General features: G+C 41.6%; 1 protein-coding gene across 2 annotated transcripts in view; it reads right to left on the minus strand.

Moving 5' to 3' along the window:
- LOC139265315 (chloride channel protein 2-like) overlaps nucleotides 1-18,060 on the minus strand; it is a 684,518-nt gene that overhangs the window by 47,622 nt on the left and 618,836 nt on the right. Inside the window, exon 19 of one of the 2 annotated variants that reach the window (XM_070882282.1) lies at nucleotides 3,448-3,518. In XM_070882282.1, the coding sequence (XP_070738383.1) occupies nucleotides 3,448-3,518 (71 nt within the window). Of the gene's footprint in view, nucleotides 1-3,447; nucleotides 3,519-14,836; nucleotides 15,024-18,060 lie in introns of those variants that run through there. The other variant, XM_070882283.1, reaches the window with a different exon arrangement.

The following is an 18,060-nucleotide window of genomic DNA, read 5'->3' on the forward strand; positions in this document are numbered from 1 at the left end:
ATTAAAACCCAGCCCTGATAGATATTCAAACTCTCGTAGCTGTTGGTAGAGTTGCTAATTGGAGCATTGTGCAGCAGTGGAACACTCCATTGTAAATGGGGGAAACTAGCAAGATAAAATGGACAAATCTCATCCTCCCAAAGCAACCTTAGTGGCCAATCAAAAAACAGCATTGAAAGGGGCCTTGGATGAGTCGGCAGTCCAAACAATTCTGTTTCTGTGCCACATACGAAGCAGGGTAGCAGGAAGTGGTAGCTGGAGACTGAAAGCAGTACAATAAGAAAAAGAGCAGCAAAAGATCGTCAATACGTATATAATAATAATACAGAAATTCTGCATGATTTCTTTCATTGAATGCATCAAAGCCAAATGAAATCAAAACATATTAGTAACTATGTGAATAGATGATTTAGAAAAAAATCAAGTACAAATAGATCAGATCAAAAAAAATTGAGAAATCAGCCATGGTCAAAACTGGTCAAACTTTTAAAATCAACTGCATTTGCTCATACATTGATTGATTATTTGGTTATTTTAGATGGAAGCATCAGCATTTCAACAGTCAGCACTACAAATTATGATGGTAGCTATCTCCAGTGCTGATGCTGCCACAGCTTGAATTCAGCCATAGATAATTCTTTTTGAAAGCCTTACAGCGCTGAATAGCATCTCTCCTCTCGACAAAGTATTGGTGCAGCACGAGAGCAAATGTCTCTTTCAGTATGAAAATGATTTTCATGTGTGTAAGTATTTATTGAAATGGTTATCCCTTGAGCTCTAAAGAGAATCTTTTTGTGATGCGTATAAATATTCTATCCAATTAGGTGCCCTCAGATGGAGTAGCTAACCCTTTTGGTTATTGAAATGCATAACATACCATTACAGCTGGTTAGTGTAGATTAGCAAACTGACCAATTTCAACAGTGCAATAATGATCTATAACCGTTGCTGCAATTGGAGATCATGATTAATTGTCAGTCTCAGAGACTGTGGGGGTATTTTTCGGTATTTTTAGCTTTTTCTGTTAGATTTAGGAAAGTGTGACATTTTCCTTACTTTTCCAAACACTAGCTTTTATGCATAAAGTCAATTTTAAAAAGGATAAATGACTGCATTGCATATAATTGTCCTTAAATTGGCCACAAGTGCATAGAACTTTGTGAAAATTATTTGATTAATCGGAGGAGGAGGGAGTTCAGTGTTCTTTGCTTAAACTGATTTTTAATAAACCCCTTCAGCCATCTTGTTTGAAATTAAATATATGAATACATAATGAAATGAGAATTTTGTTGAAGAATTACAGTCACAAAACTATTTACAGAATGTTCTACAGATTCTGCATTGTGTACCACATTCTCCAAACTGCCTCAAGTCATATCAGAAAACAGATACTGGGAGGGGTGGGGTGGGGCACCAATATTGCTGCTTAACTGCACTGCTCTGTTTCTATCTCTACCTCTCTTTTGAGCTCAAAGGATAAAAGTGTAATGATTTTGCAGGTTGTCCTGAGCAAAATAAAAGAAATCTGGATTAATTTTGATTGGACAATGCGGTTATATATTGATGATAATGGTTTGACCGCATGTCATTTCCTCACTTACCACTATAGATATTCGTACACGTTTCGACTTTCTGTGCTCTGACATTGCCTGATTCTTTGATAGAAAGATAGGATAATGCAGGTTATACATCTCATGTAGCATCATCTGGGGAGAAGCCTTACATCTGCTTAAAACTAACTATAACATTTTTGGTCAATAGATGATTTCCTTTTAACAGTTGAATTTTCCAACGGTCTATTTTCCCTCTATCTACCAATCATAATGTTTCAAATTATTTTTTAATAAAACAGCCTGTTGTTGGTGCCCAAAACAACAAGTAGCATTTAGTAGTGATGCATTTCACTGAACATCTCACGTCACTGGAGGTTATGTTACAATATGACAGCATGCCACAATAGGATCTGTAAGCTTTTCTGCTTCAATTTATGAAAAATGACAGATCTCATACAAATATAGCAGCACAGGAGATATATTACATAATAAAAAGCAGGCACATCACATGAGGAGGAGTGAATGGAGCTTTTTTACTTGTCATTCACTAACTGGTTTCACGGAATCGAAAGCAACATGATTTATTCACAGTATTCTCAGCAGTTTGTTTACCCTAATTCTTCATATTAGGGGAAGAATTTAAAGCAAAATCAGATGAAACAAAAGTCACACCTTATTCATTGGAATTTTGTTAACATGTGATCTCAATATCTCAACCTCTTAACAGCAGCCTTCTTATTCCAATAGTCCTATCAACTGTTTCGCTTCATTTGTGGAAAAAAATGTCTGCTCAATTCATGAAGCACGACGCCAATATAGTTATTGGGGTAGAAATTGATGTTTGTTGTGCTGTTTCTTTGGGCCCCACATTAATTTTTACCCCCTCTTTTTCTCCTACTGAAGAGCTACCTCTGGGTTTGCAAAACTAATTTGAAAAAGAATGGAAAAAACAAAACCCATCTGGATGACTTCTTTTCCATCTCCTTTAGAAAAATGCGTATTATTCATTCTCAGTGTGATGAGGACAGCGCTGCTCATCGTTCCCAAAATATTATACAATATTATTCAGCTATCTTACTTCTGACTTCGCTCTCAATACCAGTAAAACTGTTAATCAACTCCACACCCATTAGAGAACTGTGATTCAAAAGGTGCAGCAAGTTGCCCGATAAGTTAGCATCTTTTAAATGAATATTGTACTGTAACTACAAACTTACTAATCGATTTAGAAGAGTTTGTATATGTTATAATGCAAAGAGGTCCATGGTTGCATTGTTGTTATTTGTCAAATATACACAATCCCATTCACAATTCTACTGCACCAAAGAGAAGCCAACTAATAGCTAAATATGATTGCCATCTTAGTTATCAGTTGATATCTATTATGTTCAGAGATAAACTGGAGAAGGTGCAATAACATTGTTGAGAATCAATCATGCATACTTCATTTTCTGCTTATTTAGAGTTGGATGAGACATGTTGAAGTTAATCTATAACCTACAATTAACAAACATTTATTATATTCCAACATAAATTCAAATTATCAACAAGTTAAAAGGTTTCATCATGAAATGGCAAAGTGACAGAAAAAATCCACTACATGTTTGATCAATACCTTGTTAAATAGGATGGAAAGCACTAGCAAATTTGTAGCAAAGCTTACATCAAGAGATGAGGGACAAGGCTTTGCTCAAAGCTCATTTAATGCTGAAAATAGTTTTCATTGCTGGTGGGGAAAATACAGCCTTTTCAAAAAAGATTGACAGATGAAGTCTACTCCTGGGCACCTGCAGAGACATTTTCCAGATTCTCACAGATGTATATGTGCTTTGAATGGCACAGCAAAATTAGCAGGATTGAATATGCAGCTACAGATGATGATGGAGATACCTACCTCTCCTGGTTCATCCATTGGGTTCACACAGAACAGGCTTTTCAGTGCTATTCCCGTTTGATCCAGGGAACCTGAAGAAAAAAAAATCCGCATTTATTAAAAATTCCACTGTGAAAATTGAAATGAACTCATTTTTTAAAATTGCAGTTGTCCAGATCGGGGCAGAAAGTGAGTGGGTAAAATCGATTACTCCATTTTAACTGCCCCTCCCATTTTCGCCGGGCTGGGGGTGGGGTTAAAATTCCCCCCTGTATGCGTAACAGTGGATCAAAGCAGAAATCATTTCACACCGACACTAAGTCTATACACCGAGAGTGGGAGCAAACTATTCATTATTGTATTAAGGCTGATATTTTAAAAAGCAGAAATCTAGTTTAGTCTTGTCTTTTAAAGTTGAAACAATACAGTCGCCAATAACTTCTGCACAGATGACATTACTGAACACAACACAATGTTCACTGCTGCAGATAGTTTTAGAGTAAAATCAAGATCTAAGTCAATGAAATGGAATCTGAGCAGAATTAAAACGGAGAGAGTGCGCTTTTAAACAATCTTTGAAAGAAACTGTCAAGGGAATCCATGATGACAGATGGCGACTGGGAGCAAGTTAAGCAGAGCCATTGGCAACTAAATGATTAAAGGTGTGAATTAGTATTCTCAGCAGCACCTTCTAACCAAGCCTAGATTTGATAACCTCATGCAGACATTTAATTTTTCCTTTACAAGGTGAATCTCTGGCTTGCAAAACCCTAGATGATAATTTGATCAAAAATCATAACTTTTTCACAATAAACTTTTCAAAAAGATTGTGAAAAAAATTTAGATTTTCACACCAAAAGCAATTTTAGCTCCTTCCAAAATAATGTAGGTTTGAAGTTCACACTTAAGCTCCCAGTAACTACTGACATGTATTAATATAAAGTTTATTCGAGTTGTCTACCTTCAAACCTAGAATCATAGAAATCTATTTCCAAACCGAGAATCATAGAAATTTACAACACAAAAGGAGGCCATTTCGGCCCATCGTGTCCGCACCGGCCAACAGAGAGCTTTTCGGCCTAATCCCACTTTCCAGCTCTTGATCCATAGCCTTGTAGGTTACGGCACTTCAAGTGCACATCCAAGTACTTTTTAAATGGGGTGAGGGTTTCTGCCTCTACCACCCTTGCAGGAGTGAGTTCCAGACCCCCACCACCCTCTGGGTGAAGAGATTTCCCCTCAAAACCTCCTGCCAATTAATTTAAATCTATGCCCCCTGGTTTTTGATCCTCTGCTAAGGGAAATAGGTCCGTCCTATCCACTCCATCTAGGCCAGCATAATTTTATACACCTCAATTGGGTCTCCCCTCAATCTCCTCTGTTCTGAAGAAAACAAACCTAGCCTATCGAATCTTTCCTCATAGCTAAAATTCTCCAGTCCAGGCAACATCCTCATAAATCTCCTCTTTACCCTCTCGAGTGCAATCACATCTTTCCTGTAATGTGGTGACCAGAACTGCCGCAGTACTCTAGCTGTAGCCTAACTAGTGTTTTATACAGGTCAAGCATAACCTCCCTGCTCTTATATTCTATGCCTCAGCTAATAAAGGCAAAAAATTCCATATGCCTTCTTAACCACCTTATCTACCTGGCCTGCTACTTTCAGGGATCTGTGGACATGCACTCCAAGGTCCCTTTGTTCCTCTACTTCTCAGTGTCCTACCATTTAATGTGTATTCCCTTGCCTTGTTAGCCCTCCCCAAATGCATTACCTCACTCTTCTCTGGATTAAATTCCATTTGCCACTGTTCTGCCCACCTGACCAGTCCATTAATAGCTTCCTGCAGTCTACAGCTTTCTTCGTCATTATGAACCACGCAGCTGATTCTAGTATCATCTTCAAACTTCGTAATCATAACTCCTACATTCAAGTATAAATCATTGATATAGACCATAAAAAGCAAGGAACCTAGTACTGAGCCCTGCGGAACCCCACTGGATACAGCCTTCCAGTCACAAAAACACCTATCAACCATTACCCTTTGCTTCCTGCCTCTCAGCCAATTTTGGAACCAACTTGTTGCCACTTTACCCTGGATCCCATGGACTTTTACTTTCGTGATCAGTCTGCCATGTGGGACCTTATCAAAAGCCTTGCTAAAATGCATATACACTACATCAAACACACTACACTCATCGACCCTTCTTGTTACCTCCTCAAAAAATTCAATCAAGTTAGTCAGACACAACCTTCCCTTAACAAATCCATGCTGACTGTCCTTGATTAATGTCTTTCTAAATGAAGATTTATCCTGTCCCTCCGAATTTTCTCCAATAATTTTCCCACCACCGATGTTAGACTGACTGGCCTGTAATTACTCGGTCTATCCCTTTCTCCCTTTTTAAACAAAGGTACCACATTAGAGGTCCTCCAGTCCTCTGGCACCACACCTGTAGCCAGACAGGATTGGAAAATGATGGTCAGAGCCTCTGCTATTTCCTTTTTTGCTTCTCAACAGCCTGGGATATATTTCATCCGGGCCTGGAGATTTATCCACTTTTAAAGCTGCTAAACCCCTTCATACTTCCTCTCTCACTATGTTTATCTCATCTAATATTTCACACTCCTCCTCCCTCAATGCAAAGTCTGCATCGCCCCTCTCTTTTGTGAAAACAGAAGCAAAGTATTCATTAAGAACCATATCCATGTCTTCCACCTCCACACACATATTACCTTTATGGTCTCTAATAGGCCCTACTCTTTCTTTAATTATCCTCTTGCTCTTAATGTATTTATAAAACATCTTTGAGGTTTCCTTGCTCATGCTCTCTCTTTGATTTCCTAATTTATTTCTTAACGTCACCCCTGCACTTTCTAAACTCCTCTAGAGTTTCTGCAGTATTGAGCCCTCAGTATCTGTCATTAGCATCCTTTTTTTCCCCTTTATCCTTCCCTGTATGTCCCTTGACATCCAGGGGGCTCTAGATGTGTTAGTCCCACCCTTTTTCCATAAGGGAACATACTTGCTCTGAACCCTCCAGATCTCCTCCTTGAATGTTTCCCACTGCTCTGACACTGATTTACCTTTAAGTAGCTGTTTCCAGTCCACTATGGCTAAATCACATCTCAGCTTATCAAAATTGGCTTTTCCCCAGTTGAGAACTTTTATTCCTGGTCTTTGTCCTTTTCCATAACTAACCTCAATCTAACATGTGGGGGAAATTTAACGGCAACTGATATTGCAATGACATAGTATGAACATTTATAAACACTCTTTTATTTCAGTAAGGTCTTGTTTTGTTCAGGCCAATAGGATGGCTTTGAGCAAAGCTACAAGGTACTAAATGAGCACCTTGCATCTGTTTTCACAAGAGAAGAGGATGCTGCCAATGTAGCAGTAAAGGAGGAGGCAGTAGCAATATTGGATAGGATAAAAACAGATAAAGAGGATGTACTTAAAAGATTGGATGTCTTCAAAGTATAAAAGCCATTCAGTCCAGATGGGAAGCATCCTAGGTTACTAAGAGAAGTAAGGGTGGAAATTGCAGAGGCTCTGACCACAATCTTTCAATCCTCCTTGGATATGGGGGTGGTGCCAGAGGAATGGAAGATTGCAAATGTTACATTCCTGTTCAAAAAGGTGAGAGGGATAAATCCGGCAACTACAGGCCAGTCAGCCTAACGTCAGTGGTGGGGAAACTTTTAGGGACAATAATGCAGAACAAAATTAATTGGCATTTGGAAAAATATTGGCTAATAAATGAAGGACAGCGCAGATTTGTTAATGGCAAATCGTGTTCGACTAACTTGATCGAGTTCTTTGATGAAGTAACATAGAGGGTTGATGCGGGTAATGCAGTTGATGTTATATATATGGACTTTCAAAAGGCATTTGACGAAGTACCACATAATAGAAAGCAGAGAGTAATGATGAACGATTGCTTTTCAGACTGGAGGGAAGTAAACAGTGGTGTTCCCCAGGGGTCAGTATTAGGACACTGCTCCTTTTGATATATATTAATGACCTGGACTTGGGGATATAGGGCACAACTTCAAAATTTTCAGATGACACAAAACTCAGAAAGGTATTAAACAATGAGGAGGATAGTAACAGACTTGAGGAGGACACAGACAGAATGGTAAAATGGACAATGTAGACATGTGGTGGATTAAATTCAATGTAGAAAAGTCTGAAGTGATACATTTTGGTAGGAAGAACGAGCAGAGGCAATATGAACTAAGTGGTACAATTTTAAAGGTGGTGCAGGCACAGAGAGACCTGGGGGTGTAAGTACACACATCTTTAAAGGTGGTAGGATAAATTGGGAAGGCTGTTAAAAAAGCATACGGTATCCTTGGTTTTATTTATAGAAGCATAGAGTACATAAGCAAGGAAGTTATTCTAAACCTTTATAAAACACTGGTTAGGCCTCAGCTAGAGTATGGTGTTCAAGTATGGACACCACATTTCAGGAATCATGTCAAGACCTTGGAGAGGGTGCAGAGAGATTTAGCAGAATGGTACCAGGGACTTCAGTTATGTGGAGAGCCTGGAGAAGCTGGGATTGTTCTCCTTAGAGCAGAGAAGGTTAAGGATAGAGATGTTCAAAAATCATGAATGATAAATAAGGAGAAACTGTTTCCAGTGGTGGAAGGGTCGATAACCAGAAGACACAGATTTAAGGTGATCGGCAAAAGAACGGCAAGCTATATGAGGAAATATTTTTTTTAAACAGCAAGATCTGGAATGCACTGCCTGAAATGGTGGTGGAAGCAGATTCAATAGTATCATTCAAAAGAGAATTGGATAAATACTTGAAGGGAAAAACAATTACAGGGCTATAGGAAAAGAGAAGAGGACCTGCACTCACAACTTGAGAGGATTCTCGATGTATAGATATCTTTGCAGGGAGTGAGGTGGAAAGTCACTAAAGGATGTGCAGGCACACTAGTGACGAACCCACCCTCCCGAAGCAGGAGATCAGAACTCCTACAGAGATCAGGAGAAACCAAGCAATTTTCTTTTAACATGTTGGTGACAAATTCAAGAGGAGGGATCGAATTGACCAACAGGTATCAGAACATAGTTGTTGGTTTATGACCAAGGATTCTTCCCCATAAGAAAGCCCTCAGATCAATCCTGTTCAGTATCTGAGTCAAGCAGAGACTTTCAGCTCCAGTTTGGTCCAAATTGCTAGCCTGACGTCCTCAGTGGAACTTAGATAAACTCCAAGATATAATAGATGGGTGTTCCTCCAGCTGCCCACATGGAGCTTCTCCGATGAGTCTTCCTGCCACTGGCCCACTAAAAGTCCAGAGCACTTAACCCACTCGATCCTTGCAGAGGATGTGACAGATACACCTACTAGCACTTGAGCATTCTCCACAAGTCAACCAGTTCTGTCACCATGAGGGGTAAGTCACTGGTGTGAGCTGAAAGGATGGCTTCCATACCCAGTGCAAACAGAGTCTGTCATAAAGGCCTCCAGTGCAAGCAGTGGAAGAAATGTTCCAAACAGATGTAATACAAATGCTTGGACATGAGGCATCCCTGACATACTCCACTCCTAAAGCAGAGGGGGACCATCAAACTTGGGGAGCATGGAGATGTGGAGGCTTGGCTAGTGGGCGTTGTAGGAGATAGTAGGGAGGAAGTCGCAGTCATGGACTGGCAGGATTGGTCTCTGGCATTTAGGTAAGTGATAAAAGGGGCAGGGCGGGGGCGTGGGAGGCGAAGGTAATTGGGAGGCTTGTGGGAGGGGGGGGAGGGTGGAAGCTCCAGACCAGATGAATGTAAGCAAAGAGAACTAGGGACCATGTTGGATTGATCCCGGTGGATCACGTAGACCAGCACTAAGTGAAGCTGGTGGACATGCTTTTGTTTGCATGTTATAGTCTGTGCTGAAGAGGGGATGTAGTCAATTCCTAGGACGTCCCAGAATACCCTGTAGAACTCTGCGGTCAACCTGTTGAAGGTTCAGTGTTTTGATGTGGGGCATATGTTGAAGTTAAATGGACAGCTCCCTTAGGGGTTGCGGTCCCTCAAACCACCTGACACGCTCCGGGTTGATCTTCAATAGGTTCTTTCACAAAAGTCTGAAGGCACCTTCACTGGTTGGATCCGGAGGGATCTGGGGAGCATCCCTTGCCACTACGGGTTCAGCGACCACCTCAGGAGGAGGGGGAGGAAGATGAGGAGGAGGATGAGGATGAGGAGGGAGAGGAGGGATCTGCTCGTGGTGAGTCACCAGGCACAAGTGGGCTGCAGCCAGGCCGGAGGAAAGGGTAGTGCAGGTGCCAGCTCCCCGAAAGGTGACTTTGCACACGAGCTCTGCTGCACAGGATTCAGATGAGTTCTTCATACATGTTTTACAATTTTTTTTTTGACAGGAAATAAAAATTAGAGAATGGGTCACCCTTTGTCTTCTCTCCTGCATCAACAACAGCAAGGGGTGATGGATGAACGGGACTTGGTGCGAGTTAGGACACGGGCTGCCGAGTTTTGGATGACCTCAAGTTTACATAGGGTAGAATGTGGGAGGCCAGTCAAGAGTAGTCAAGTATAGAGGTAACAAAGGCATGGATGAGGGTTTCAGCAGCAGATGAGTTGAGGCAAGGGTGGAGACGGGCAATGTCACTGAGGTGGAAATAGGCGGTTTTAGTTATGCTGCAGATATGTGGTTGAAAGCTCATTTCAGGGTCAAATATGACACTAGAGTTGCAAACAGTCTGGTTCAGCCTCAGACAGATGCTAGGGAGAGGGATGGAGTCGATGGCTAAGGAACGGAGTTTGTGGCGGGAACCAAAGACAATGGCTTCGGTCTTCCCAATAATTCATTTGAAAAAATGTCTGCTCATGCAGTACTGGATGTCAGACAAGCAGTCTGACAATTGAGAGACTGTGGAGGGGTTGAGAGAAGTGGTGGTGAGGTAGAGTTGGGTGTCATCAGCATACATGTGAAAACTGACAGCGTGTTTTCGGGGCAACATATAGATGAGAAATAGGAGAGGCCAAGGACAGATCCTTGGGGGACACTAGAGGTAACGATGCGGGAGTGGGAAGAGAAGTCATTGCAGGTGATTTACTGACTACGATTAGATAGTTAAGAATGAAACCAGGTGAATGTAGTTCCACCCAGCTGGACAGTGATGGAGAGGCGTTGGAGGAGGATGGAGTGGTCAACCGTGTCAAAGACTGCAGACAGGTCGAGAAGGGATAGTTTACCTTTGTCACAGTGACACCATCTTCTGATTGCCAGCTTAAAAGTAGCATTGGTTGAAACCTCCTGGCTGGGAAATGTGTGGAGGGTTGGTTGGTTGTATAGGGCAGGGACATGAAAAAGTGGGTATATGTTCCACTTGAAGTGCAGCCACAAATGCTTAGCACATTTGTATTATGCTGCTCTGTGTGCTATTCTTAGGCAGCTATCCTGAAATGGTATTAGGGTGGTAAGCATTCATCAATTGGAAAACATATGCTAAAATTACGAGAGAAAACTGATTTTCAACTGACATTTATTAACGTACCATAGTTCATAGGGAATGGCAGAATACATGATCTAGATGATATGAGGGACCAAAAGCACAATTCTAAAGTTCATTGTTGACAAAATATGGTGTGGGATGCATGATACTTAGAGATGATTCAAAAGGGATCTGGAGAGCCTCAGCTGTTGAACTAATGTTGCTTAATGCAGATAAATGAGAGTAGTGCATGTAGATACAAATCAAATTAACTGTGATTACAAGATGAATGGCTGAACTTTGATGGAGGTTATTCAAGAGAAAAATTTCGGAGAGGTTGCAGATCTGTATTTACAAAAGCAGTCTAATGGTCTCACGTAGCACCAAATGAGCAGTTTCAGAGTGGCACTGGCGGAGACAAAGGAATAGATTGCCTGTCTAGCTTCATTGATAGCTAGTAGTGCAAAGCCTTGAAGATGTGAGAAAAGAGCTTACAAAAAATGGTGACAGGATTCTCTTTGTGGTGTGAGATAAAGTAATAACAGATTTTAACTGCATTATTAGGAGCTATGAGCATGGGATCAAGGATTAGGTATATACTCAATATAATAAACATTGAGAGTCACTGTACTTCCAAATGGACATATATGCATTTAGAAAGGAACAAAGGCAAATGGTACTGGAAGATTTTCCCTGTGCTGCGTGTATTGCTGTCTTATCCACAATTATAAGAAACATACTGACAATTGCATTATACATCACACACAAAGGAAGTATTCCTAGCTGGACTTAAATAAACATCCTTGTTTCATTTCAGGATTATTTTGACCGGTGTTGCACAGAAAGAATTTGAAAAAAAGTTATGTTTCCGTGTTGAATTTTTAAATAAAAAGTGGATTTCCACAGGTTTAAAAAGGAAGGCCACAAGCTGCTGAATGTGTATTAAAGTTAGACATTGACATCATTATCAAGAATGATGGGAAGCAAAGGAGCAACTAACAATCAGTAGTGCGGGGAGGGGAATAAAATATTCATGTGCTTTACATGAAGCTACTTTCAAAGAAAGGCTGTGTGGTAGAAGGCTTGTCCAGCAGCTCTTCTGGCCAACCCATACACAAAGGAAAGGGGTCAGGAATGAAGCCCCCATTTCCGGTGGGGACAGGAAAGCAGTGAACAGCAGCAAAGGTTTGTTAAAGGAAAAACTGATGTAGTCATGCAGCAAAGTGCTGCAAGAATGATGCAATACAGGAGGGAGGAGTTAGAAAATAGCCTGAAGTCAAGCAAGATGCTGGCGCAGTGCAGCATGTAAAAATTTTTTATGTCATTACACAAAAAATAAGTTTTACCAATTAAATTAAGTGAATTTGATAACTGTTGCTCTGTATGTTCACCTCATTGTGCACTAAAGTAGCTTAATAATTTATATCAAGCCTTGCCTCATCTTTTTTTTGATCCACTTGGTGGTTTGGTGCATAAGTCATGCATGTTTGGGGTGCAGGATCTCAAGAGGATCTTTTATGACATGGGAGTATGAGTCTAAGCCCATAAAAGAAAAATGCTCAATCTGCTTAAGCGGCGACTGACACCACTGAATGCAGGACGCATCTATGGCAGTCCAAAATTTGCAACAGACCTACTGAAACATACTAAAGGATCTAAGATTATACGATTCAGCAAAATGAAGAGTGAAATGAGAAAGGATCCAGGTTTCTAAAAATAAGGGAGGAGATAAAATTGAATGGAATGAATTATTTGATCTGAATCTGGATTGCAGAAGAGAATTAGTTCTAAGAAGCTATTGATAGAGCAAAGAGTTTAATGGCTTCTTCTTGTACAGGGTTGTTAACTACTAGTTAAATAATTTTCCCACACAGAGCAGAGAATGTTAGGTCTGTACATTGCTTAAAAGGGAATTGAACAGATTTTCTAATGTAGAAGAGGTATGAGTTTATTGAAATGTAGTGATAATTTGTGATTGGATTTTAGCAAATGAGAGGATAATAAAGGATGGAGATGTCTGCCTGCAGCATCGATGTATTATTTGGAATGTATCATAAGATTGATAATAATAAGGAAGGATATTCATTTTATCTTGGCTAATCCAAGCAGAAAGACCCTAACCCAATCACAGATTCCAACTCTCTCAACTGGTTCCAGGGGTTTTGCCTCTATCACCCTTCCCAGAAGTTTACTTTAAGTATTAACAACTTTCTGACATTAGTCTTAGATTTGCATGTCTCCAACTTGAACCTATGCCCCCTTGTCCTATTGCAATGCTTTAAACTGGCCAGTGTTGTAGATTTAACTTATCTATACTGTTTACTATCTTATATACTTCCGAGGCTCCCCTTTAGCACTTTCTTTCAAAACTGAAATGCCCAAGTTTTTTCTTATAACTCAGCCTTCTGACAGGAATCATCCTCACTGACAGTCTACGTTGCCTTCTGTTGTTGCACAGAACCATATGCCCTATACTGTCCCATAATAGGGATGGAGTGTGTAGGGGTTAAAATCCTGGCATATTTAAAACCGGATTCAGAATTCATTCTAATGGAAAGAAGTATGCATAAGACGCTCGGGGCCCGAATTTGATCACCTTACCGCTAGTTGCCAACTCGGTGGTCTCCCTGTTTTTTCGGCGCTCTCCCCTTTATGCGAGATTGGTGAAGCCCTCACGCCGGCAGTTTGAAAGGACCGCTGGGGAGCATCCGCCGGCATGTGCCGGCGTGCAATGCCGGAAAAAAAATCCTCCTGCCCGCTCCCACACGAGATTCATCCGAGCGGTCCTCCGCTCCTGCAGGAGAAAAGACCGCTGCGTGGAAGCTGTACTTACCTGGACGGTAGGTATAAAGACTTGCAAGAAAAGGTTAGTGAGATGTTTTTCTTTAATTCTTTTGCAGTGATTTTGTTTGAAAGGGTCCTCTGAAGTTTTGGTCATGTTTTGTTTTTTATTTGTTGAACATTTTTTTTGTGCTCCCCCTCCCTGGGTCCAACTCCAGCCTCGCATTACTTTGCCGAGGATTGCATTTGCCACCCAGAATCCGACCTACCGCCCGCTACTGCCCAGAATTGCCATGTAACACCCATTTTTTCCATTGGGCATTTTGTTTTTCATTCTTTCACCAAACGTCCGCCCAAAGTACCGTCAGAATCTTAGTGGTCTTTTCGACGGTAAATGGGCGGAACTTGGCTTTGATCAAATTCGGGCCCTTTTTTTCCACATTAAAATATTTCAGGGAAGTTAACAGTGGGCTGTAAACATTGCTCATATACAAAAATAATGTATGTATTAACAAACTAAACACCACAGCAACAAATAAGGGAAAATTCATTTTTCATATGAGTTGAGTTAACATTAATCAGATTTGCATAGAAGTGAATTTCACTGTATTACCTTTTAAACTATTTGACATTTAAATTATACCTCTAAACACATTACAGATTCATCAGACGGTCACCAAATATTTTATAGCTGCCCGTACAGCTGCAATGTTCTGATTTGATTGAATTGCAAATCATCTGAAAACTTATTATATCTCGTTTAAAAGGTTAAGCAGAATAAGAGCTACATTTACATTAGACATGAGAAAGCAGAAAAATAACAGATAAAAGCTAAGTTGATTCAGATGCTTCAGAAGTCCCAGGTTTGACATTAAGGCAAAACATTGTGCATCTGGAAAATTAGCATTAACAAGATTTGAAGAATTTTGTTACTTGACTAATTTTCTATAACATTTTAAATGATATTGCAATTATGAATAAAAGTGACATCTAAAAGAAAATCTGATTTGCTAAAGGTGTAGTATGGTTTGAAATAACGCCCACCTCTCAGTCAATCATGTATTCCCTGCTGCAAGCAGCCCCCCCCAATCTAACAATATTGAGCTTTGGTCACCCCACATTAGAAAGGACATTGTGACTCTGGAGAAGGTAACAGAAGGACAGCAAGGATGATCCCCTGGCCTGAGATCATTGAGCTATGAAGGTAGACAATCAAGCTGTGAATGAGTCGATGATGCAGAAAGAAAGGTTGCGAGCGAGCATGCGGCAGCACACAGTGGAGTGGCAGGATTTCATGAAGCGGTCAGCGGAATGTTGAATATCATGAAGATCCTGGTGATCATTCGTGGATCTGAGAAAAGAGTGAAATTTGAGCCAGAGTGCTTGTGGAATAAGTCGGAGCTGGAGACAGATGCTGCAAAAAGAGATGTGTCTGTGTGATTCCTCTCTCCATCTCTCATGATGAGGGTCTGAGTCAGCACTGCTTTGTCACACTCTTGCTCTGATCTGGAGAATTTCATTTATTATTCTTCAAATTTCCACCCATCCCTTATCTTTACTCTTCCTTTCCTGGACAACTTTCACACTCTATCTCTGGGAATGGATTTTTAGGGCTTGAAATTGGCCTCCTTTGCGCCTCCCGTTAGCACCTCCGGGGTCGATAACAGGGCGCTACCAGCTCTGCGACCGGACACGGCAAGATTACCGATGCCCGCGAACTTGCTGTGGAGGTTTGCGGCGGCGGTAACCCCTAGCGCCATGATCTCCTACACCCCGGAGATCGTGCCGTCATCTGGCTGTGCGGCGCCCAGGATCCAAACTTTGGTGAGCATGCAGAAACCAAGAGCAGGCAGCGGAAAGAGCGCACGGCAAACCAGTCCCACCCACCCTTTCTCCCAACAGCTGCCTGTCCTACCTGTGACAGGGACTGTGGTTCTCGTATTGGACTTTTCAGTCACCTAAGAACTCATTTTTAGAGTGAAAGCAAGTCTTCCTCGATTCCAAGGGCCTGCCTATAATGGAGGATATTTAATGTACAGCCTGCAACGATGGCGCTTCCCTTTAAGGGAGGGAAGGAGCCTCCGATCCCAACAGTGTGCACTCGACATTGTGCAGTGCTGCACTGTTACCGCCCCTCCTGCGTGACTTAGCACTCCAAGGGAAGTGGGAGCGCTTGATTTTGCACTAAACCAGAAGTTTGTATCTGCTGGAATTGGATGGTGCCCGCTCTCGCAAAAGTTATCACCCCAAACATGGCGCTGTGCAATTTCTCTCTCTTAACATCAATTACAAGCCAACCAAATCCTAGAACTACCTGAATTATACTTCTTTCTATATTGCTTCCTGTAAGGACTCTATGCACCTGCTAGTTTCTCCATCTGCTCTTATGATGCCACTTTCCACACCAGAGCTACTAAAATATTCTAGTTTTTTCCTCGGCTTAGGATTCCCTCAACATCCTGATAGGTAGGAATCTCAAGCAGATCCATCCTGTTCCTAGTTCTTCTCCACTCACATTTTAGCCGGCCCCCCTCCTCCCACCACCGTCACTGATCCATGTTAGAATCTCCCTTGTCCTCATTTTCCACCCCATCAGCCTCCGCATCTGCATTGAACAGATCATTCCCACCATTTTGTCCACCTCCAGCATGATTCCATCATCAAACACATCTTTCACTCTCCGCCTTCTGAAGGGATTCTCCACGACTCCTCCACCGCCCTACTATCTGCTCTCCTTCCACAGGTACCTTCCCATGCAAGCTCAGGATGCTGCCTGACCTGCTGAATGTTTCCAGCATGTTGTGCTTATGTTTAAGGTAGTTAATGTCTTGTACTCGCTAGAAATACAGTGACCTAGAGGGGATCCATTATAGGTATTTAATGTTAAAGACATGAGCACAATGCAAGTAGACAGCATGTTTGAGGTGATGGGCTTGGGCAGAAATGGAGACTGCAGAATGATATAAATTGAAAAAGCAGAGAGTAATGTTGAATTAAAAACAGAAAATGCTAGAAAAACTCAGCAGGTCTGGCAGCATGTGTGGAGAGAGAAACAGAGTGATGTTGGATGTTTGGAAGTTTTACTTTTCCCAGACAATGGTCAAACTGTGGAAAAGTATTCCTTAGGAATTCCAGAGAAATCCCCTCCTATTTCCTATCTACATACTGCCCCTCAGCGACATCATCTGAAAACACAATGCCAGTTTTCACATGTATGGTTCAACCTCATCACATCCTCTCTCAACGCTTCCACTGCATCTGATTTGTCACGCTACTTGTACAGCATCCAGTATTGGATGAGCAGAAATTTCCTCCAATTAACAACAATTTGCATTTAACATTTTGAAGACCGAAGCCAATGTCTTTGTGCTCCGCTATAAACTCCGTTTCCTAGCCTCCGATTCCATCCCCCTCCCTGGCCACTATCTGAGGCAGAACTAGATTGTTCGCAAGCTCGGTGTTTATTCATTCACAGGATGTGGTGTCACTGATGCGACCAGCATTTATTGCCCATCCCTAATTGCCCTCGAGAAGGATGTGGTGAGCCGCCTTCTTGAGCAGGGAGTGGCTTTTCAGAGGGCAGTTAAGTGTCAACCATATTGCTGTGAATCTGAAGTCACATATGGGCTAGAATGGGTAAGGACGGCAGATTTCCTTCCCTAAACGGACATTAGTGAACCAGATGGGTTTTTACGACAATCCGGTAGTTACATGGTCACCATTACTGATACTAGCTTTTTACTCCAGATTTATTTAACTGAATTTAAATTCCACAGCTGCCGTGATGGGACCTGAGCCTGAGCTGAGCATCCAATTCCATATCATCGCCATCACTAAGACTGTCTATTTCCACTCCCGCAATATCGCCTGTCTCCACCCTTCCCTCAGCCCATTGGCTGCCAAAACCCTCATCCATATTTTTGTTACATCTAGACTCAACTAATGCAATGCTCTGCTGGCTGACCTCCCATCTTCCCTCTGTAAACTTCAGCTCATCCAAAACTCTGCAGCCCGTGTCCTAACTCGCACCAAGTCCCGTTCCTCCATCACCCCTATGCTCGCTGACCTACATTGATTCCCCGTTCAGCAACACCTCGATTTGAAAATTCTCATCTTTATGTTCAAATCTCTCCAGGGCCTTGGCCCTCCAGATCTCTGTAACCCCCTCCAGTTTGACACATTCCGAGAACTTTGCGTTTTCCAATTCTGGCCTCTTGTGCATTCTTGATTTTAACCGCTCCACCATTGGCGGCCATGCCTTCAGTTGTCTAGGCTCTCAAATTCTCTCCCTAAATCTCTCCACCTCTCTGTCCTCCTTTAAGATGCTTCTTAAAACTTACCTGTTTGACCATGATTTTGGGACACCTGTTCTAATATCTCTTTGTAAC

The sequence above is a fragment of the Pristiophorus japonicus genome, chromosome 6 (assembly GCF_044704955.1).
Source record: "Pristiophorus japonicus isolate sPriJap1 chromosome 6, sPriJap1.hap1, whole genome shotgun sequence".
Lineage (NCBI taxonomy): Eukaryota > Metazoa > Chordata > Chondrichthyes > Pristiophoridae > Pristiophorus > Pristiophorus japonicus.